This window comes from Heptranchias perlo, chromosome 21, assembly GCF_035084215.1.
Source record: "Heptranchias perlo isolate sHepPer1 chromosome 21, sHepPer1.hap1, whole genome shotgun sequence".
Lineage (NCBI taxonomy): Eukaryota > Metazoa > Chordata > Chondrichthyes > Hexanchiformes > Hexanchidae > Heptranchias > Heptranchias perlo.
In genome coordinates, this window is record NC_090345.1 from 6,626,310 (window position 1) to 6,650,466 (window position 24,157).

General features: G+C 48.7%; 1 protein-coding gene across 1 annotated transcript in view; it reads right to left on the bottom strand.

The window, feature by feature from the left end:
- sfrp5 (secreted frizzled-related protein 5) overlaps positions 1–23,677 on the bottom strand; it is a 95,606-nt gene extending 71,929 nt beyond the window's left edge. The window contains exon 1 of the mRNA XM_068002691.1: positions 22,615–23,677. Coding sequence (XP_067858792.1) covers positions 22,615–23,188 — 574 coding nt within the window. The 5' untranslated portion in view covers positions 23,189–23,677. The remainder of the gene's footprint in view (positions 1–22,614) is intronic.
- Positions 23,678–24,157: the final 480 nt, after the last annotated feature.

The window sequence follows — 24,157 nt, forward strand, 5'->3', positions numbered from 1 at the left end:
ACCCGCCCCTTATATACCCACCCCTTAAACACCCACCCATTATACACCTGCCCCTTATACACCCACCACTTAAACACCCGCCCCTTATACACCCACCCCTTATACTCCCACCCGTTATACACCCGCCCCTTATACACCCGCCCCTTATACACCCGCCCCTTATACACCCACCCCTTATACTCCCACCCGTTATACACCCACCACTTAAACACCCGCCCCTTATACACCCACCACTTAAACACCCGCCCCTTATACACCCACCCCTTATACACCCACCACTTAAACACCCGCCCCTTATACACCCACCCCTTATACTCCCACCCGTTATACACCCGCCCCTTATACACCCACCCCTTATACTCCCACCCGTTATACACCCGCCCCATATACACCCGCCCCTTATACACCCGCCCCTTATACACCCACCCCTTATACTCCCACCCATTATACACCCGCCCCTTATACACCCACCCCTTATACACCCACCCCTTATACACCCGCCCCTTATACACCCACCCCTTATACTCCCACCCCTTATACACCCGCCCCTTATACACCCACCCCTTATACTCCCACCCGTTATACACCCACCACTTAAACACCCGCCTCTTATACACCCACCCCTTATACTCCCACCCCTTATACACCCGCCCCTTATACACCCACCCCTTATACTCCCACCCCTTATACACCCAACCCATATACACCCACCACTTAAACACCCGCCTCTTATACACCCGCCCCTTATACACCCACCCCTTATACTCCCACCCGTTATACACCCACCCCTTATACACCCACCCCTTATACACCCACCCCTTATACACCCGCCCCTTATACACCCACCCCTTATACTCCCACCCGTTATACACCCGCCCCTTATACACCCGCCCCTTATACACCCACCCCTTATACTCCCACCCGTTATACACCCACCACTTAAACACCCGCCTCTTATACACCCACCCCTTATACTCCCACCCCTTATACTCCCGCCCCTTATACACCCAACCCTTATACACCCACCCCTTATACACCCAACCCATATACACCCACCACTTAAACACCCGCCTCTGAAACACCCACCCCTTATACACCCACCCGTTATACACCCGCCCCTTATACACCCACCCGTTATACACCCACCCCTTATACACCCACCTGTTATACTCCCACCCCTTATACTCCCAACCGTTATACACACGCCCCTTATACTCCCACCCCTTATACACCCACCCGTTATACACCCACCACTTATACACCCACCCGTTATACACCCACCTGTTATACACCCGCCCCTTATACACCCACCCCTTATACACCCACCCCTTATACACCCACCCGTTATACTCCCACCCGTTATACACCCGCCCCTTATACACCCGCCCCTTATACTCCCACCCGTTATACACCCGCCCCTTATACACCCGCCCCTTATACACCCGCCCCTTATACACCCACCCCTTATACTCCCACCCGTTATACACCCACCACTTAAACACCCGCCTCTTATACACCCACCCCTTATACTCCCACCCGTTATACACCCGCCCCTTATACACCCACCCGTTATACTCCCACCCCTTATACTCCCACCCGTTATACACCCACCCCTTATACACCCACCCGTTATACACCCACCCCTTATACACCCACCTGTTATACACCCACCCCTTATACACCCACCCCTTATACACCCAACCCATATACACCCACCACTTAAACACCCGCCTCTTATACACCCGCCCCTTATACACCCACCCGTTATACACCCGCCCCTTATACACCCACCCGTTATACTCCCACCCCTTATACTCCCACCCGTTATACACCCACCCCTTATACACCCACCCGTTATACACCCACCCCTTATACACCCACCCCTTATACTCCCACCCGTTATACACCCGCCCCTTATACTCCCACCCCTTATACACCCACCCGTTATACACCCACCCCTTATACACCCACCCGTTATACACCCACCCGTTATACACCCGCCCCTTATACACCCACCCCTTATACACCCACCCCTTATACACCCACCCGTTATACACCCACCCGTTATACTCCCACCCGTTATACACCCACCCCTTATACACCCACCCCTTATACACCCACCCGTTATACACCCACCCGTTATACACCCACCCCTTATACACCCACCCGTTATACTCCCACCCCTTATACACCCACCCCTTATACACCCACCCGTTATACTCCCACCCCTTATACACCCACCCGTTATACACCCGCCCCTTATACACCCACCCCTTATACACCCACCCCTTATACACCCACCCCTTATACACCCACCCCTTATACACCCACCCGTTATACACCCACCCCTTATACTCCCACCCGTTATACACCCACCTGTTAAACACCCACCCGTTACACTCCCGCCCGTTATACACCTGTCCGTTACACTCCCGCCCGTTATACACCCTCCTGCTATACACCTGTCCATTACACTCCTGCCCGTTATACACCCTCCTGCTATACACCTGTCCGTTACACTCCCGCCCGTTATACACCCTCCTGCTATACACCTGTCCATTACACTCCTGCCCGTTATACACCCTCCTGCTATACACCTGTCCGTTACACTCCCATCCGTTATACACCTGTCCATTACACTCCTGCCCGTTATACACCCTCCTGCTATACACCTGTCCGTTACACTCCCATCCGTTATACACCTGTCCATTACACTCCCATCCGTTATACACCTGTCCATTACACTCCTGCCCGTTATACACCTGTCCGTTACACTCCTGCCCGTTATACACCTGTCCGTTACACTTCCGCCCGTTATACCTCCCCATTATACCCCTGTTGTATTCTCACTGTTATACCCCCCAATATACTCCCCCCGTTATGCTCCACCCCGTCATACCTCTGTTATACCCCCGTTATACTACCCCCCCATTATGCTCCCCCCCCATTATACTCCCCATCCCCCCATTATACTCCCCATCCAATATTCAGTTCCCTTGACCTCAATAGAACTGAATCTCAGGCGGAGGGGGGGAGGGGGTTTACAATGTGCGACCGATGCCGTACCGTCCGCTTTGGACTTCTGCCCAAAACAAGTTTCTACCCCCAGATGTTTCGGGGTAAGGATTCTTCCTCAGAATCGATGATCTCGGGGATTTCACCCAATCCCCGTGAATAGTGTGTTACTAGAAACGTCCCAAAGTTCATGCTTGTAAACAATCACTATGTGCGCTCGTCTATTGCTGTGAGAGTGCACAATACTGTTCATTTGTATTTTCAACAGATTGTTGAAACAATAGCTTGATAGGTCAAATGGCCAGTTCCTACTCTTTGTCCTCTTAGGTTTTTTTTTTAAGACTTTGTTTTCATAGAATCATGGAATCTTACAGCACAGAAGGAGGCCATTTGGCCCATTGTGCCTGTGCCAGCTCTTTGAAAGAGTCATGCAATTAGCCTCACTCCCCAAAGCATTGCAATTTTCTCCCCAAGTATTTATCCAATTCCCTTTTGAAAGTTACTATTGAATCTGATTCCACCACCCTTTCAGGCAGCGCATTCCAGATCAGAACAACTCGCTGCGTAAAAAATGTTCTCCTCATCTCACCTCTGGCTCTTTTGCCAATTACCTTAAATCTGTGTCCTCTGGTTACTGACCCTCCTGCCAGTGGAAACAGTTTCTCCTTATTTACCAAACCCTTCATGATTCTGAACACCTCTATCAAATCTCCCCTTTACAGTCTCTGCTCTAAGGAGAACAACCCCAGCTTCTCCAGTCTCTCCACATAACTGAAGTCCATCATCCCTGGTGTCATTCTGGTAAATCTCCTCTGCACCCTCTCTAAGGCCTTGACATCCTTTCTAAAGTGTGGTTTTGTTGACTTTTTTTTGTTTGTTGGGATGAGTGACATTATTGGCAGAGAATGAACATCTCAGTCAATCAGCTCCAATCTTGAAAGAGTGACCCTTACTGTACCCCAATGTGATTTTTCCCCCCCCCACGTTGCCCTACATCATCCATCCTGTGGCCTCTCTGAGGGAGATCAAGGGTCAGTTAGGGTCAGTTTTAGTCATATCCACTTAAGAACTGAATGTGAGACAGTTCCAATTTCATAATCCTTACAGCCAGCAGATGTGGGGGGGCGGGTGCAGGGTGCTTGATTTGAACCCAGGTCCCAGAGGAGAAGTGTGGTAGCCCACAAAGCCATCCTGTTCCTTCACAAGATGGCCTTCGTGCTTACTGGCAACCTGACACCCTCAATCACCCCCGTCGAACATTTCCACCAATATTCGTCTATTCTAATCGAGCCTCGAGTGCTGGAGTAGGGGCCAGCTGCGTCTTGTGAATTAATCAGTTCCCTGCCACCTAATCTACTATGAAACAAGTCGGGAGTATTCATTATAAACAGAGTTTTCTACAAAGCACAAACTTAAATAATCCCTTTAAATATCTGTATATAGTTGAATCCACTTAAGTGAACATCATTTCCGAATAAGAGAGCACCATTCATTAAACTTGACGTGACACTATAAACACAATACTCACTTAAAGGGAATGATGAATCTGCGTGGAGTACTTTTTATTCACAATTCTTTCCCATTGTCTATTCAACGTATATACAAAAATGCGGCATTTTTAGCCACTGGTGTGTTTCCCTGAGGTCAGGCAGCTTCAGATGAGGCCTGGGCCGGTCTGGACTCCTGGATCCCAATGCATGAGGACTTCTCTCCATCACTGACACCCTTTGAGCAGCCTGTTGTCAAGGAGGCCCAACATGGCCTGCTTTTTGTCTTCAACAGGAAACGTCAAGCCATATTTTTTAGATACATGAATATTCTTTGAGTACAACATCCAATTCTGGCCTCTTGCGCATCCCCAATTTCCATCGCTCCACTGTTTGTGGCCGTGCCTTCAGCTGCCTGGGCCCTAAGCTCTGGAATTCCCTCCCTAAACTTCTCCGCTTCTCTATCTCTCTCTCCCTCTCTCTCTCCTTTTAAGACGCTCCTTAAAACCTATCTCTTTGACCAAGCTTTTGGTCACCTGTTCTAATATATCCTTATGTCGCTCGGTGTCAAATTTTGTCTGATTACAGCTCCCGTGAAGCGCCTTGGGACGTTTTACTATGTTAAAGGTGCCGTATAAATACAAGTCGTTGAATAACAAAGAGGGAGAAAAAAACAAAGTCCTCACTGTAGCCTTTCCTTTCTTTCTTACCACTGCGCATCCGAGGGGACACGTTTCCCTTTAATGCTCTTTGGAAAACCCAAACACAATTAGGATTTAATTGGGATAATACTCCTTATTCCGTTTGGCCTGTGCGGGTCGATTAGACACGGTGATGGATGTGTGCTGGAGGCATCTGTTTATGCACAAGGGGCTCGCTGACAAGGAAAGGCAGCCCACGCAGCAGAGCCAAGGTGATGGTGTCCAGGCACAATGCTCTATAGTTTGCTCTTTGACTTTATGGTATCAGAACACCTGCATGCAATCTTATCAGTAGAGTGACATCATCTGATACTCTAACAGGAAACAATGCTGAGTTTTTGAGTTGGCAGTGGTTTAATGTAAACCATGGACAGGGCCAGGCCCCTGATGCCCTGCACGGAGATGCCTTGATCTTGGAGTAGGGCACCGCCCTCTATTCTGGCAGGTCGTACTCTGGACGTCCCTTGCCAAACTTCCCAATGACCCGGAGCGGTTTAATTACCCAAAGTTACATATTGCGGTAAAAAATAATTCTTGTTTAACATCGAATTATCTCTCACAGGTGGTGGTTATTCCACAGTCACTTCCTGTCACATGATCCCGTGCTAAAACTCAACAGTGACGGAAAGGAGATAATCGAATGATAAAATGGAAGGTTGCGATCCGCTTGTTTCAAAAAAAATGGAAAGCAGTAGCAGTCTAACTGAAAGCAATAGTGTGTTTTAGGTGATCCTCAGGCAACCTTAGAGACCACTTAATAAGGCCATAAAAAGGCAAATCAAGCACTAGGGTTCATACCTAGAGGGATAGAATTGAAAACCAAAGAAGTTATGTTAAACTTGTATAGAACCTTAGTTGGAGCACACTTGGAGTATTGTGCACAGTTCTGGTCTCCATATTATAGAAAGGATATAGAGGCATTGGACAAGGTGCAAAAAAGATTCACAAGGATGATACCAGAACAGAGAGAATATCCTGATCAGGAAAGCCTGAAAAGGCTGGGGCTCTTTTCTCTAAAAAAGAGAAGGCTGAGGGGTGACCTGATGGAGGTCTTTAAGATAATGATAAGGATTAATATGACAGAGAAAACGTTTCCACTTGTGGGGGAGTCCAGAACTAGAGATCATAAATATAAAATAGTCGCTAATAAATCCAATACGGAATTCAGGAGAAACTTCTTTACCCAGAGAGTGGTGAGAATGTGGAACCTGCTATCACACGGAGTGGTTGAGGGAAATAGAATAGATGCATTTAAAAGGAAGCTCGATAAACACATGAGGGAAAAAGGAATGGAAGGATATCCTGATAGGGTGAGATGAAGTAGGGGTGGGAGGAGGCTCGTGTGGAGCATAAACGCCAGCATAGACCTGTTGGGCCGAATGGCCTGTTTCTGTGCTGTGGTTTTCAGTGTAACTCGACGTCACTGTGGCTGTCTCCTTATGGTTCACGACAGCATCTGAAGCCCTGTGATGGAGTACAGCGTGAAGACCCACGCTGGCTGGGGCACAGGGCTGTGAAGGACCAGATCCAATTTGCCAGTGTTCTCCACAGACTGGAAGCTACCACCAGTGACCATTGGTCTGACTGTACGGGTGTGGAGAATCCCTAACCCTGTATCCAGGGTTTCTGTCGCTGAGGTAACGGTGCAAAAATCCCTACGGAAATTCTCTCCCAAGGACTAGGGAAATCAGTAGCTGTGTTTGTACCCTGGTAATTTAATTTGGATTCTGAGAGCCCAACTCCAGGTGTTTATGCCGTTCAACCCGTTTCCCTGAAGGCCAGTGACGGACTCACAGCCCTGTATAATAGAAAATGGTTTCAACAACAAAAAGGAAATGAAAGAACTCGCATTATACAGAACCTTTCGTGACCTCGGGACGTCCCAAAGTGCTTTACAGCCAATGAAGTACTTTTGAAGTGTAGTCACTGTTGTAATGTAGGAAACGCGGCAGCCAATTTGCGCACAGCAAGATCCCACAAACAGCAATGTGATAATGACCAGATAATCTGTTTTTCAGTGATGTTGGTTGAGGGATAAATATTGGCCAGGACACCGAGGAGAACTCCCCTGCTCTTCTTTGAATCGTGACGTGGGAGAGGGGGGTGCAGAAGGGGGCCTCGGTTTAAAGTCGCATCCAAAAGACGGCACCTCCGACAGTGCAGCGCTCCCTCAGTACTGCACTGGGAGTGTCAGCCTGGATTTTCTGCTTAAGTCTTTGAAGTGGGATTTGAACCCTAAGACTCGGAGGCGAGAGTGCTGCCCACTGAACCACGGCTGACATCTTTTGGGGTATGGTGTAATTCAACACCTGCTCCTCGCTCAAAGCCAGAAAAGCCCCAACGTCCTTTGGCAAGAAACTGAATCGGACAGATACCTTAACGACTGGTTTGTGTGATGTCAGGAGAGTTCTGGAAAGGGTGAGATCAAATGGGCTGAAGACCTTGACCGTTTGAACCTAACCGTTTGATCTGTTCACACTCTTGAACAACAAACTGGTATCTTTTGTTGCCAAGTTTCGCTGACTAGACTATTGATTCGTTTTTTTCAGACAAGTCCCCGATTTTATTAATCAAATGGCAATTAAGCCGTTCTTACTCAGTATTAAATGCCGCCATGTAGTTTGGGTGTTCAGTTCATGTAGGCTGGGAAGGCCCCACGTTCAGACTGGGTCTGTGGTTGAGTTAGTTGACGTCAGCACAACATCTACAAATTAGTCTCGGTGACTGCGGCCGAGGGGATAAATCTGCTACAGTCTCCTCTTGTGAGTACTGCCCAGTGACCTTCGCTGGAAAGAGAGAGTGTGTGTGTGTGTGTTTAGGTGTGTGTGTGTGTCTGTGTGTGTGTGTTTAGGTGTGTGTGTGTATGCTGTGTGTGTGTGTTTAGGTGTGTGTGTGTGTCTGTGTGTGTGTTTATGTGTGTGCATATGTCTGTGTGTGTGTGTGTGTTTAGGTGTGTGTGTCTGTGTGTGTGCGCTGTGGGTGTGTGTGTCTGTGTGTGTGGTGTGCTGTGTGTGTGCTTAGGTGCGATGTGTGCATAGGTGTGTATGTGTGTGTGTGGTGTATATGGGTGAGTGAGTTTGGGTGCTTGTGTCAGTATGCGTGTATGTCAGTATTTTGTTGAGACGCTGGGTGAAACAGGATTACACTCAGCTCCATGCCCCCATGGTTGAATTGCCTGAAGCTACTGACTATTTAACTCACATGGGATGAATAGCTACATGGTACGGGAGATGCCCAAAATTACTCACCACCTTGGGCATCGGAGAGTTAAAGAAAGGGAAAGAAATTGAGGGAAACCCCTTCATCTTTATAGTAAGATTAAGAGCCATCTCTTAATAGACTGCCCATCATAGACGGCCACGAATGGCCCAAAGCACAGAGCCACAGTAAGGTAAGGATTCATATGGGCATCGCCTCACACGCCAGATTTGGTAAGATGCAGAGGGTAGAGTTACTTCCTCAAAGGGAAAGAGAGACTGTTGATAAACATGTCCATCCTGAATTGACCTTACGCATCCCACGAAAGCAGCAAGTGGCTCGAGTACTTTGGACCAGTGATTGTTTGCAGTCTTGAAGCTGTGATGGTCAGTCTACATAGAGTAGGCCCTTGATCTGGCAATTAGGGGGGAGGCCGAGAGCTCGGCAGCTTGGCATCCATCATCTCACCTCGGAGAACGGTCGGTGGCATCGTCGAATGAACTGGTTAGGGGTTACTGAGCCCAGCGTTTTGCAATTACTGTCACTGTGCCTTAACCTCAGCTTCAGGGACCAGCCCTCTCCCTTACCTCCCACCCTCCCTCCCTCCCATAACTGCTCCAGATCTTAATTTCCCTTTCTGACACCAGGAATAGATGATCTACCAGTATTCCTAGAAGTTTATTGTGCTGTAGACGTGTGGCCACAATGAACTGGGTTGAGGCTGTTGAAACTTATTTCATATAGTTGGCAGAGGCATAGAGATAGGGAGGGGAGTGGAGAGAGAGCGAGACAGAGAGAGAGAGACAGACACAGACAGAGAGAGTGAGACAGACAGACAGGGACATAGAGAGAGAGACAGAGAGGGACTGAGACACAGACAGACAGAAAGACATACATAGAGAGAGAGGCAGAGAGGGACGGAGAGTAACAGAGACACAGAGAGAGAGGCAGAGATAGACAAGAAAGAAATAGAGAGATACAGAGAAAGAGAGAGCTAGAGAAACAGAGAGAGAAAGACAGAGACAGTAGAAGAGAGAGAGAGACAGACACAGAGAGATAGAGTGAGAGAAATATAGAGATAGAGAGAAATAGAGAGAGATAGAGATAGGGGGTAGAGATAGAGACAGCAGAGTGAGAGGACAGAGCTAGATATAGAGAGAAAGAAAGGGACACAGAGAGAGGAGCAGAAAGAAACAAAGAGAGTAAAAGAGAAATATAGAGACAGAGATATAGAGAGATAGAGAGAGAATTAGAGGGAGGGAGAGGAGAGAAAGGGGAGAGAGAGACAAAGACCGAAAAAGGAGGCTTTCATTCCATCTGGCTAACTCTGAATCCTGGGTAGTGGGGAGAAAAGATTATTCCAATTTATTGCATCACCCATTCCCTCTGGGTTAGATCTGAACTTAGGTGCCTGAGGTAAAGAGACAGTGTCCTCATTCACGGTGCCACCCAGTGCCCCCTCAGAGTGCGGACCTGGGTTGCCTCTGCGTTAATTGGATCTTGATGTCAGAGTCAGCACACCGTGCCTTCCAACCCCTTCAGCGAGAGAGAGGGAAGAGATGGGGGTGGATGACCGATCTTCATTCCCTCTGAATCTGAGTTTGAGAGAAGAAGTCAAAAGACAACATTCCAACCAACCGCAGCCCTGATCTCACCATCACTCCTACAGATTAAAACACGATTCTCGTATCGTGGAATCTTACAGCACAGAAGGAGGCCATTCGGCCCGTCGTGCCTGTGCCGGCTCTTTGAAAGAGTTACGCAATTAGCCCCACTCCCCCCTGCTCTTTTCCCATAGACCTGCAATTTTCTTTCCTTTCCGAGTATTTACCCAATTCCCCTTTTGAAAGTTACTATTGAATCTGCTTCCACCGCCCTTTCAGGCAGCGCGTTCCAGATCAGAACAACTCGCTGCGGAAAAAAAAATTCTCTTCATCTCTCCCTCCGGTTCATTAGCCAATTATCTTAAATCTGCGTCCTCTGGTTCCCGACCCTCCTGCCAGTGGAAACAGTTTCTCCTGATTTACTCTCATCAAAAACCCTTCATAACAAAATTACGTTCATATATTTAAGATTCAGATCCCATAGACTGGGGGCAACATCCTTTCGTCTGACCAGCAACCTGCTCTATTTCTACTCTGGACGTCTTCTAGTGATTCAAAGAAATGACCCGGTGATCTGTGCTGGACGGGGCGGGGGGCATCCAATGCAGCGAGCCGCAGGGTGTCCACAATCTGTGCTGTGTCCATTCCAAGGAAGTCTACTCATTTCTCTCCTGTGCATCGATGCCCTCTATGGGGCCGGGTGCAGAATCGCAGCCTCTTTCCCGGTTTGTCTCTCTCTCAAATCTTGGAAAGGAACAGATTTGGGGGGGGTGGGGGGTGGGGGGTGGGTAGGGAGAGAACAGACAAAACCTAATTGGCTCATTCCCGAAGCCCTTGAATCATTAAAGGATTGATCATTCATAAGGGAGGCGGGTCACAATGACCGCCCGGTTCCCGCTGTTTGCGAGCAAGTGAGATTTAGCGGAAGAATTTAGCTAACAGAGGGTGGCGAGTTTGACGCAGTCTGCATGGATTTTAGCAAGGCTTCTGACAAGGTCCCACAGGGCAGACTGGTCAGGAAAGTAAAAGCCCATGGGATCCAAGGGAAAGTGGCAAGTTGGATCCAAAATTGGCTCAGTGGCAGGAAGCAAAGGGTAATGGTCGACAGGTGTTTTTGCGACTGGGAGGCTGTTTCCAGTGGGGTTCCGCAGGGCTCAGTACGAGGTCCCTTGATTTTTGTGGTACATATCAATGATTTAGGCTTAAATGTAGGGGGCATGATTAAGAAGTTTGCAGATGATACAAAAATTGGCCGTGTGGTTGATAGTGAGGAGGAAAGCTGTAGACTGCAGGAAGATATCAATGGACTGGTCAGGTGGGCAGAAAAGTGGCAAATGGAATTCAATCCAGAGAAGTGTGAGGTAATGCATTTGGGGAGGGCAAACAAGGCAAGGTAATACACAATAAATGGGAGGATACTGAGAGGTGTAGAGGGACCTTGGAGTGCATGTCCACAGATCCCTGAAGATAGCAGGACAGGTAGATAAGGTGGTTAAGAAGGCATACGGGATACTTTCTTTTATTAGCTGAAGCATAGAATATAAGAGCAGGGAGGTCATGCTAGAACTGTATAAAACACTGGTTAGGCCACAGCTTGAGTACTGTGTACAGTTCTGGTCACCACATTACAGGAAGGATGTAATTGCACTAGAGAGATTTATGAGGATGTTGCCAGGACTGGAGAATTTTGATTATGAGAAAAGATTGGATAGGCTGGGGTTGTTTTCTTTGGAACAAAGGAGGCTGAGGGGAGATTTAATTAAGGCGTATAAATTTATGAAGGGCCCAGATAGAGTGGATAGGAAGGATCTATTTCCCTTAGCAGAGAGGTCAATAACCAGCGGCCATAGGTTTAAAGTGATTGGTAGAAGGATTAGAGGGAAGTTGAGGAGAAATTTTTTCACCCAGAGGGTGGTGGGGGTCTGGAACTCACTGCCTGAAAGGGCGGTAGAGGCAGAAACCATCATTGCATTTATAAAGTACCTTGATATGCATCTTAAAGTGCAGTAACCTACAAGGCTACGGACCAAGAGCTGGAAAGTGGGATTAGGCTGGATGGCTCTCATTCGGCCGGCACAGACACGATGGGCCGAATGGCCTCCTTCTGTGCCGCATATTTCTATGATTCTATGACAACTCGCATTCATGCGCCATCTTTAAGTGTAGCCAATTGTCCCAAGGCGCTTTACAAAGGAGAATCAGATGGTGGGCAGCAGTAGGAGAGTTAGGACAGGTGAGCGGAAACCTGACTGAAGAGATGGGTTTTCCAGGAGGCTTTTATAGGCAGGGGAGAACTCTTAAGGCAGAGGGAGGTTGAGATGGATGAAGGCCCTTATGCCAATGGTAGAGCAGAGGGAGTGGGGGAAGATTCATGGGAAGCCAGAGCGGCAGGAGAGAGGGGCAGGGCTTGGGACATTGCACTGGAGAAGGTTACAGACGTAGGTGGAGTGCGGCCATGGAGAGAGCTGTCAACAAGGACGATGATTTCGAATTAGATGCGCTGGGGGACGGGAAGCCAATGGAAGTAGATGAGGCTGAGGTGATGGGCAAGTGCGACTTAGAGCGGGGCCGTGGAATTTTACAGAACTCCACTTGTGGAATTAAAAAAAATTAGTTTCCTATTTTTCATGTATGTTTTTTTTCTAATGACTTCACACACACACCATCACACGTCAAGGTAGTGTTAGCACCCCAGGTGTAACATTTGTAAAACTATCCATGTCAGCATTTTCATTCGCATGCAATTCTTCTACTGTATAAGGACTTAACTGGTTTTCTCACCCAGGTAGTTAACGATGGGACAGAATTTTTTGCACCCTCCGTTTTGATCTATTTTACCTCAGGATGTCAATAAAAGAATCACTGGGCAAATGAGGGAGAGTGCGATTAGCTTTCATCCTGTCGCCCAAGAGGATTCATCCATCGCTTCCAGCAAATGCTCCAGCGATCATTCCGGTAAAGCATACTCAAAGAAAGAAAGGAAAACACCAAACTCACGTGTAGACTCCTGCAATGGCTGACTGTAACTGAACTGCAGACGGCTTTGTTTTAAAGCCATTCACTTTGTGGTTTATGACAATGATACACACTCCCAACATTTGAAATCAAGACTCTTCCAATCAGGTCCCTCTCCAACTCAGGCCCTCAAAGCTCCTACCTCTCTCGGGCTTCCCTTCCAAAAGCTTACAGGTGTTTCAGACGTTAGGCATCCAATAAACCATTATTTCTTGATTTATCTCATCTTCTCTCCTACTCTTTTCAGCCTTGCTGGTGTCCTGCACTGTGAACCTTGACCCTTCACCTTGACCCTTCACCTAGGTTTCTCAATAAATTGCCGGGACACCATAAATTCAGCGTTACGGGGTTTACAAGTTATCCATTTGCTCAGACCAACTTGACTTGACGTGTTGGGGGTGGGGGAAGGGGTCGCTGCTCCTCCATTGCCTGTCTACTGATGCTGTGGGGGGCTAGAGAAGGGGCTTTAGTGACCACAGTGCCCCATGTGACATGTTCCTGATCTCAGCCTGGAATAAGGATAGACACAGATCGCAGGTGAGAGTTGAATCACCCTTTCCGCTGTCCACCCCACCACCCCTGCCGTTGTTATTTCAAGCGAGTCACCTGATGGGTGTATTGCCCTGGCAATGACATTACAACAGTGTCAGCCTTGGCTCAGTGGCCAGCGCTCTCACCTCTGATGGCAGAAGATTGTGGGTTCCAGCCCTACTCCAGAGACTTGAGCACAGAAACTAGGCTGACACTCTAGTGCAGTACTGAGGGAGTGCTGCACTGTCGGAGGTGCAGTCTTTTGGATGAGACGTTGAAAACCGGGGTCCCGTCTGCCCTCTCGGGTGGTTGTAAAAGATCCCATGGCCACTATTTCAAACAGACTTAGGGGAGTTCAAAACACCAAACCCATCAGAATTATATTCTTCTTAAAAATATACTCTACACAAAGCTAGGCCCTTCTATTACGTGTGATTCCAGATAATAATTCTCGGACAAACTAGCAGCATATTGGAGAGTAGGCTGCCCCAGGTTGGAATCCCTGGACCAGTCTTCACAAGGGATTATGTGTACTGTCTAATCTCCCTATGTTTAACTATTTCCCATAAGGGTCCCTCCAGGCTCATATCATTCTTCATGGCAGGTTGGTTTTGACACCTGGTTCTGCTGACAGGGTTGTCTCACTCAACAATTGCATTGTCTTTCTGCCCCCAGTGGAAAAGAAACCCTTCCCCAGCATCTCACTCGGACCTATATCGGCCGTTCCTTCATCGTCGCCGGGTCGAAATCTCGGAACTCCCTTCCTAACAGCACTGTGGGAGAACCTTCACCTCACGGACTGCAGCGGTTCCAGAAGAAGGCGGCTCACCACCACCTTCTCAAGGGGCAACTAGGGATGGGCAATAAATGCCGTCCTTGCCAGCGACGCCCACATGCCGAGAGTGAATAAGAAAACAAGGTAATTTGGAGCCGAAGGACATTATAGTTTGCACAAGGGGAAAGGTTTCACCTACTCCCCACTCGTAGTGAAATTGTAAACATGTTGGGACAATTTCTTCTGTATCCTGTTTTTGTAGCAAAATTGTAAATGTGCTTTTTTTATATGAATCAAGAGACTAAATCATCTCAAACGCATTTGCGATTTCCCTACAAGCTCCAGAGGAATTCTTACCCCCCCCCCCCCCACCCCCGAAAAAAAAGACTGTGGATGCTGGGGGTCAAGTGAAATTTTAAAGTCTGAGATCGATAGATTTTTTTTAGGATGGGGGATCAAAGGATGTAGAGAAAGGGCAGGTAATTCGAATTGAGTACAGATCAGCCATGATCTAATTGAATGGCGGAACGGGCTCGAGGGGCTGAATGATCTACTTCTGTTCCTATCTTCATCCCTCATTGTTGGGTAACATGGTTCCTTTAAGAAGCCGCCTAAACCATTGAATTTTACAGCACAGAACGAGGCCGTTCGGCCCATCGTGCCTGTGCCGGCTTTTTGAAAGAGTTATCCAATTGGTTCCACTACTCTACCCTTTCCCCATACCAATTAATAACATTTCCATAACAAAGATTTATGCACCTTACTTTTAAAAGCTTCTGTTTCTGTTTCCACCACTGTTTCTGATCAGGAATTTCATGTCCTAATAATTCTCTGCATAACAAATTCTCCGAAGTTCTCCCTTTGTTCTTTTGGTGATGATGATAAACTTATGCCCTCTAGTTACCAATTCGCCAATCACGATTTACCTACAGTACTCCTTACAATTTTAAACACTTTGCTCTGATCTCCAATTAACCCTCTCTGCTTCTCATGAAAAGAGTTCCATTTCCTCTAGTCTCTCCTCATAAGTAAAGCCTATCTTCCTTGAGGGATTCCCTACAGAGGGAATGGAACATACATTGCTTGGGCACACAGCGCAGCAAGCATGTCAAAGCCAGCGCCATTACAGTGCAGACCTGCGTTAGGAATTAGGTTGGAAGGAGGAGCAGAGAGTGGGAGTTACGCGCAATCTGTGTAAGGCGTACTCACTCTGTGACTGACCGACCCATTTCTTCCTCTTGCCAAGCCCCTAATCACCACCGTCTCATTTCTCTGGCCTCCTACTCTTTTCAACCTTGGCCTGGTGTCCTGTACTTAGGGCTCCGGCCTTCGCCTTGGCTGCTCACTCCAGGACTGACCAACCCACCCCTCACTCTGAGCCATGTTCACCGACCTCCTGCCGATCTGTTAAAAATACAACTTCTTTTTCTCGAGGAAAATGCCGCAGATAAAAGGGCAGGTGAGCCACCATCAGAAAGAGGAAAGCAGGATAATGTGTCAGAGGAAGACCCATCATCAGAAACACCCGAGACACCAGCCTATGACATTTGGCTGCATAACAGCCTCGAAGCAACTCGCTGCACATGAAGCTCTTTGAAAGGCGATGAGGTGCTGTATAAAACCCATGTCTTCCTTCCTGTTTCAGACACTGATCAACCATGTGAATGTGCTCTCCTGGTTTCCGATCGCCTGAGGGGGGGTTAGAGAGGAATTTTCCAGATTACTGGCCCTGGGGTTTTTTTTCTCTGTTTCTTTGCCTCTCCCAGAAGATCACATGGCCACTGGGGGTGGGGAACATGGGAACGTAGGAACAAGAGGAGGCCATTCAGCCCCTCGAGCCTGTTCCGCCATTCAATGAGATAATGGCTGATCTGTATCCTGACTCCATTAAGCCTCCTTGGCTCCACGATCCCTTAATACCCTTGGCCAGCAAAAGTCTATCAATCGCAGCTTTAACATTATTAATTGAGCTAGCGTCTACTGCTTTTTGTGGGAGGGCGTTCCACACTTCTACCGCCCTTTGCATGAAGTAAGTGTTTCCTGACTTCTCTCCTGAATGGCCTGGCTCTGATTTTAAGGTACTGTCCGCCACCAGTGGAAAAAGTGGAGCGGTGGGTGGGAAGGAGGGGGACGGGAAGTGTCCAGTCACGATGCTCCCGCGGTCACGGGGTGTGGGGCAGGCTTGATAGACCTTTTTTGTTAACTCTGTCTCTCCCCCTCTCCTAATTCCTTCCGTCTCATTCTGATTTGTCCCAGCCGACGTTCTCCCCTCTATTCCTCTCCTGAAGGTGTTGACTCTCTACAGGATATGGTACCTTAAGCATGTGGTCATTATTCATGCGTGAGTGTTGATGCTGAGTGCCAGGATATTGGGTGTCGGGCGGGGGCGAGGGTGGGGTGGATATATTTGGGGGGGTGGGGGCATCAGAGCTGGGCCTGATCATGACTTTATACCCAACATCCTTACACTCCCAGCAGGTGTCACTGCCAAACAATCAGGAGTGGGGACCCTGGCTGATTTTTCCTATCTAGCCCTCTGTCTCCATCTTATAATACATTCAAGCTTAATGTCATCTAATCACCACTGCACCATTTATCTCATGTTCCATTTATCCTTCAACCAACATCACTAAAACAGATTATCTGGTCACGATCACGTTGCTGTCTGTGGGACAATTGTGCACAAATTGGCTGCTGCGTTTCCTCTATTACAACAGTGACTACATTTCAAAAGTACTTCATTGGCTGTAAAGCGCTTTGGGACGTCCTGAGGTCATGAAAGGCGCTGTATAAATGCAAGACTCTTCTTTCTTTCTTTCTTTCCTTCCCTTTTCAATTTTGGTCTGGTGTCCTGTACTCGGGCCTTGGGCCTTCACCTAGGCATCTCAATAAAAATTGTGATTTTTCTGCCTGGGTCTAAGTACAAAGCCTCATGAGGCTGAGGGCAGGAGGAGCAGGGGGAGAATACTTTGAAGTCTTGTGAAATTTGGATAAAAGGTTTATGAATGGGGGAGCTAAAGCTTGTGATGGAGATTGGTGGAAGGAGGGGAAAATAATCTTGAATCGGTGGGTCTGAGTTGAACTTTTCCTTTGACCTACACCTATTGTCCCCGATTCTTTCCAAGAAACGCTTCTCCCAGCTCTGTGACGGCGGAGTTGCTGGATTCCACAGGACTGGGGACCTCCCAACATCTGTTTTTGCTGCAAGAACATTTTTTAATACATCTTGCGATTTACACTCAAGAAAAAAAAAACATTACCGAAAAAAAAACTGATATATCTGCAACAGAGAGAAAAGTAAGTTGACCCATCTTTCCCCAGTGACCTTTTCCCTTTTACCTCCTGTCCCTTCCTGTAATTAACTCTGCTTAGTTGTCTGACTGATTCTCTCTGGCAATTGTAGGGCACCTGAAGATGGGATGTTGTGATTTTTTAAAATTATTCATTCCTGGGATATGGGTGTCGCTGGCAATGCCAACATCTATTGCCCATCCCTAGTTGCCCCTTGACGGGTGGACAATCAGGTGTGGGAACCCTGTCCCCAGGAGTGTAAATCAGACAAAATGTGACACTGAGCCATATAAAGAGACATCAGGACAGGCGACCAAAAGTTTGCTCTAAGAGGTAGGTTTTAGGCAGCGTTCTTAAAAGAGGAGAGAGCGACGGAGAGATTTGGGGAGGGAATTCCGGAGTTTAGAGCCCAGACGGCTGATGGCACGGCCGCCAAAGGTGGGGCGAAGGGAGTGGGGAGAGTGGGTGCAGAAGAGGCCAAGGTTGAAGGAACGTGTTTTCGGAGGGTTGTGGGGCTGGAGGAGGTTACAGAGATGGGGAGGGAAGAGGCCATGGAGGGGTTTGAAAACAAGGATGAGAACTGTACAATCGAGGTAGGTGACTACCAGGATGGTAGACGGCCAACTAGATGGACCTTGGTCTTTCTCCGCCTCGCACTGCCTATGTTCCGAAAGGGCTCATCAGAACGACAGGAAACTGAGACCGTGGTCTCCACAAACTCGTTGCTGTAAAGGGGGAAATGGGAACACATTTCCATCTAGATTGTGTGCATGTTGCATGTGCTTTTTTTAAAGAAAAGAAACATGTTTACAGCCCAAATCACATCGAATTACATTCTCTGTCACGTCCCACACACACTTCTATGAATTGCTTTTTCAACTCTCCAACATCCCACTTGAGCTGAGACAAGAGCTTCTATTTAATAAACCTCACAGTTTTACGTCTGTAGAAAACCCCCTTTCATTGCAACCTTCTGCTTGTGCACAGTTCCCCCTCACTTAAACAACACCGTACAACGGATGAGATATCGACAGAAATAGTGAAGAGCTTTATTTTGACAGCATTCTCCTTTTATCCTGAAAATTAAACTGTTGTCGATATTTCTGTTCTGTTTATGGGGCGGGCTGGGTTGGGGGACGGCTGCTCGCGATTTAAAGTCAGGCTGGTTCTTTTTTCAGAACTCGCACAGACTGCGTCAATTACAACAAATCAGTTACAGGAGGAAATTCATTCGCTGACCAAAGTCTCCTGGCATTTTACACTATGATTGCCTCATGCAGATATCTGGCAGCTATGGCAGTGCCGGTGAATGGGTGTATATCATGGTACAGAGGACCGAAAAATCCCAGCTGGCATACGCACACACACACACACACACACACAGACACACAGACAGACACACACAGACACAGACACAGACACACACACAGACACACACACACAGACACACACACAGACACAGACACAGACACACACACAGACACACACACACAGACACAGACACACACACACACACACACACACATACAGACAGACACACACACACACACACACAGACACACACACACAGACAGACACACAGACACACACACAGACAGACACACACAGACACACACACACACACAGACACACACACACACACACACACACAGACACACACACACAGACAGACACACACAGACACACACACACACACAGACACACACACACAGACAGACACACACACACACATAGACACACACATACAGACACACACAGACAGACACACACACACACATAGACACACATACAGACACACACACACACACAGACACAGACACAGACACACACAGACAACACAGACACAGACACACACATAGACACACACACAGACACACACACACAGAGTCACACACACACAGACACAGACACACACACACAGACACACACACAGACAACACAGACACAGACACACACATAGACACACACACATACACACACACGTACACGCACACACATGTACACACACAGACACACACACAGACCCACACTCATGTACACACAGGCACACACACACAAACGTACACACAGACACACACACGTACACTCACACACATATACATAGACACAGATGCACACATACACACACACACATACACAGGCACACACATAGACACACACTCACAGACACACACACACAGACAACACAGACACAGACACACACACAGACACACACACACATACACACACACGTGCACACAGACACACGCACACACATGTATACACACACAGACACAGACACACACACAGACACACACACACATACACACAGGCACACACGTACACACGCACACACATAGACACAGATGCACACATACTCACATGCATACACATACACAGACACACACATAGACACACACTCACAGACACACACACACGGACTGGAGCTCGACACGGTTTGTGACTGTTTTAGTTTCCCGTTTAACCCCTTCACTGCCAAGTGTTGCATTTGCAGCAAATTATTTGTCTTTTTAAAAAAAACATTTTGTTTTTTGGAAGAAATCAAGGCTCTGGGGTAAGAGCGAGGAGAGTGAGACTAATCAGAAAGCTCTTTCAAAGAGCCGACGCAGGCACGATGGGCCGAATGGCCTCCCTCTGTCCTGTAAGAGTCTATGATTCTAACTCTTTTGATGAATTTAGTCTGACAGGTATTGCACTAAAATATTAAACTGGGGAAATTAAAACCCATCCCCTCCAAAAGGTCAGGGATTGAGAGGTTAATCATGTGACACAGCACCCGTCAGGAATATGTTTTCAAGGCAAGATGATTGAAACAGCTTTTGTTTCCCACTGCAGTGGATTTTCTTTTAATCCGACGGGTTTAAGTTCCTGCATTGATCAAGTTGTGCCGACATTCTGATTAAGAAGTCACAGGAGTAAGGACTGTGCTGAATGGCTCTCAGAGAGAACAATTCCATTGACCGCCTAATCATTCAGTCCTTCCCAGAAACTCTCTTCAAGGTTCTGGACCACACTGTAAACTTATGGGGTTTAAGGTAATTGGCAAAAGAACTGGGGGGGGGGGGGGGGGGAGGGGGGGAGATGAGGAGAATCTTTTTTTCAGCAGCGAGTTGTTCTGATCTGGGAATGCGCTGCCTGAAAGAGCGGTGGAAGCAGATTCAATAATAACTTTCAAAAGGGAATTGGATAAATACTTGAAAAGGAAAAAAATTGGAGGTGCTATGAGGAAAGAACGGGGCGGGAGGGGGGGGGCTTGAGACTAATTGGACAGCTCTTTCAAAGAGCCAGCACAGGCACGATGGGGCGAATGGCCTCCTCCTGTGCGGTAAGAAAGTTTTGAAGGATAGTGGCCCATCACCCACGATCTACAATTGGGATTCTTTTCTTATTGGGTGGGCTTTAGACATCCACCATCCCCCTCCTCCCCCTCCCACTTGGCTTTTCACCCCCCTCTCTTGGATCTCCCTGTGCAATCCTCCCGCCAAGAGGACTGGAAAAACGGGCATTCGCTGCCGATGCCTCCGTGAGATTGGCCACTAGGGGGAATGCAGGAGAGAAGCCCATGGAGGGGCGGGGTGGGGATTGGGGGGGGGCGGAGGGGGAGAAGGGCTGGGGAACCTCTCCGATCCCCACCGCCTCACCAACCTGAGGAGACTCAAAGTGCGAGAGGCTCGGGATCTGAAGGTGTACCTTATATTAGTGGATTTATGGTAGGAGCGTTAAGCTGCCCTCCTGATTCAGACTCGTTGCACAGACAGCTTGAAGCAAGCAGAATTCTCAATGAAGGGTAACATTTCCTGGCAAATTACTTATTCATATATAATAAAAAAAAAGGAATGAGAGAATAAAGAAAAACAAGTCACCCCTCAACTGAATTGTGCCAACATATACACAGGATGGCGAGGCGTTTCTATATCCCAGCTGCATTGCATCAGTAGAAACTGTTAATCAAAAAAAGTGCCTTTTATTAGAAGTCTGAGACTCTTCTCATCTCGTTCACTCTCCTCCATCTCGCTCCCTCGGTCTCTCTCCTCTCCTCCCTGCTTTGGTCAGCCTATTTATCTCTCTTTGCTCAATTGCTTTCACTCTCTCTCCTCTCGCTCTTAACCTTTCTTTCTCTGTCTCTTGTATCTTTTCCCCTCTCTCTCTCTGCCGCTATCTTTTTCTGTGTCCTTCCTATCTGCCTCTCTCCTTTTTTTTGCTCCATCTCTGTCTCCCTCCCTCCCTTCGCTCTCATCACCCTCTTTCTAACACGGCCTGCCCCCTATCTCTTTACCCTCCGATCACATCTCCGTATTATCTCGGCTATGTTACTAACAGTGACCACACTTTCAAATAAAAGCACTTCATTGGCTGCGAAGCACTTTCGGGACATCCTGAGGTGGGTGAAAGGCACCGTATCAATGCGCGTTCTCTCTCTCCCTCTCTCTCCCTCACTCTGCGTCTCTCTCTCTCTCCCTCTCTCTCTCTCTCTGTTTCTCTCTCTCTCGCCCTCTCTCTCCCTCTCTCTCTCTCCCTCCCTCTCTCCCTTTCTCCCTCTCTCTCCCCCCTCTTTCTCTCCCCCTCTGTCTCTCCCTTTCTCTCTCCCTTTCTCCCTCTCTGTCTCTCCCCCTCTCTGTCTCCCTCCCTCTCTCTCTCTCCCTCTCTCTCTCCGTTTCTCTCTCTCCCTCTCTCCCCCTCTCTGTCTCTCCCCCTCTCACTCTCTCCCTTTCTCTCTCCCTTTCTCCCTCTCTGTCTCTCCCTGTCTCTGTCTCTCCTCCTCTCTGTCTCCCTCTCTCTTTCTCTCTCTCCCTCTCTCTTTCTCTCTCTCCCTCTCTCTCTCTCTCACCCTCTCCATCATCCCACCTCTCTCCGTGTCCCCGTTTGATCTCCGGCTAACGACCTTCTCCGATCTTTAACAGTTTTCAAAATAGAAAAGCGGCAACAAGGTTATTTAAAGAGCCGGGGCGGTGTTTAAGGAGAGGTGTTTAACCGCCCACCCACCCCGCGTGGGTTACCTGGTGGTTGCGTTGCCTGGTTGCCGGGCGACTGCAGCGAGACGCAGAGGTCGTTGTCGAGCGGGAAACGGCTGCACTTGAGCATCTCCGGCCAGGGGAAGCCAAAGGACTCCATGACTGGCGAGCAGCCGTCGCGCACGGCCTCGCAGAGCGAGCGGCACGGGTAGATGGGCCGATCCAGGCAGATGGGGGCGAAGAGGGAGCACAGGAAGATCTGGGTGTCCGGGTGGCACCTCTTGGCCAGGAGGGGAACCCAGCTGATGGCCTGCTGCTTGATCTCGGGCAAGGTGTCGTGCTCCAGCAGGTTGGGCACCCTCATCTTGCGGTAGCCGATGTTGTGGCAGAGGCGCAGGTCGGCGGGGATGTCCACGCACTGGGGTTGCTTGGCGTAGGAGCGCCCGCCCTGGAGATGGTCCGTCTGCCAGCCGTAGTATTCGTACTCCTCTGCGCTGCCTCCTTGGGCACCGGGCACCACCAGCCCGGTCAGCAGCAGCAGCCGCAGCCCCACGGACGCGGCAGAGAGCTTCCGGCGGGGACGCATGCTCGGCTTGCCAACTCCGTGCCCGCGGTTCATGGAACGCCTTTGAGAGTCTGTCTCTCCCTCGCTCGCTCGCAAACTCTTGCTCTGCCCGGTTTCGAAGAGGTCTCTCTAGCTCTCGCTCGCTCGCTCGCTCTCCCCGGTCTTGCTCGAAGTGAACGAAAGAAAAGAAGAAACACAAAGCGACCTTCCGGCCCCCTCCTCCTCCTCCTCCTCCTCCCCTCTGCTCCTTCTCCGGGGTTACACAGCTCCTGGGGCGGCAAAATTCAGGTGGGCAAGCGACGAGCGTCTCCCCCAAAAAAAATCCGCGCCGAAAGTGCAGAACTCGACAAGAAGGCTGGTGATGAAGGGATAAAGAGAGAGAGAGACAGACAGAGGCTCTCTCCCCTGCCTTGCTGCAAGCTTGCCCTATCTGCCTGAGACGCTCCAGCCTCATGCAGTGCACAGACTGGCTACTACCACTACACTACACACACACACACACACACACACATTCACACACGCACTCACTCACTCAGCTTCTCGCAGACTGAGGAGTTGTGCCAGTATTTAGCTGCTCCCCCCCTCCTCCTCCCTCAGCCACTGCTGCCAGAACCCGCTTCTCCACAAAGCCAGGAGGATTTCACAGTGGCCAATCAGCTTGCAGGCTGCCTTCGTCCTGCTAATCTGAAAGCATGAATCACAGATCCTGTCTGTCAATCACCTTTGCTCAGCACGGCACATCCACACACAGCTATTAAAAGGCAAAGCTTTCTCTCTCTCTCTCCTCTCTCTCTTTCTGTATCTCTTTTTCTGCCACCCTCTCTCTTTCCCTCCCTCTCTCCTCTTCTCTCTTGTTTTCGTTCTTCCCTCCAATCTCTCCTCTTTATCTCCCTCCTTTCGCTCTCTCCTCTGTCTCGCACTTGCGTTGTCTTTGTCTCTCTTTTATTCTCTCTCCTCTTTGTCTCTCTGTCTCTTTTTCCCTCTTTCTCACTGTCTTTCTATCTGTGTGTGTGTTTCTGTACG